At 66.0% G+C, this 371-nt stretch overlaps 1 protein-coding gene across 1 annotated transcript in view; it reads right to left on the minus strand.

The window, feature by feature from the left end:
- Positions 1-193: 193 nt before the first annotated feature.
- Positions 194-371, minus strand: part of LOC103916581 (intestinal-type alkaline phosphatase-like) — a 4,526-nt gene continuing 4,348 nt past the window's right edge. The window contains exon 10 of the mRNA XM_009323590.1: positions 194-206. Coding sequence (XP_009321865.1) covers positions 194-206 — 13 coding nt within the window. The remainder of the gene's footprint in view (positions 207-371) is intronic.

The following is a 371-nucleotide window of genomic DNA, read 5'->3' on the forward strand; positions in this document are numbered from 1 at the left end:
GGGAAAGAGCCATGCCGGACCTGGTCCCCACTGGTGGGTGCCGAGACCCCACGGGCCCCGGTGGGTGCTGGGACCCGGGGTGCCCCATCTGGCTCAGCCATGGGAACCTTTCTCCCCCACAGAACTGGTGCATCAAGCGGCGATCCCAGTCCATCTACCTGCAGGTGCTGACGGACAAGCACGCCCCAGAGCACTACAGGTACTGGCTGGCCCCAAAATGGGGGTGTACGGCAGGTGCCAGCTTCCCCACGTCTGGCAGTGCCATGCAAATTGGGGTAGGCACCAGCATGGCACCAGAAGGCTCTGGATGGGCATGCCGGAGCAGGGGATGGGGTGCTGCTGGGGTGAGCGGGGGCCCCAAGCAGGGTGCA

Source organism: Pygoscelis adeliae, unplaced genomic scaffold (assembly GCF_000699105.1).
Source record: "Pygoscelis adeliae isolate BGI_AS28 unplaced genomic scaffold, ASM69910v1 Scaffold245, whole genome shotgun sequence".
Classification (NCBI taxonomy): domain Eukaryota; kingdom Metazoa; phylum Chordata; class Aves; order Sphenisciformes; family Spheniscidae; genus Pygoscelis; species Pygoscelis adeliae.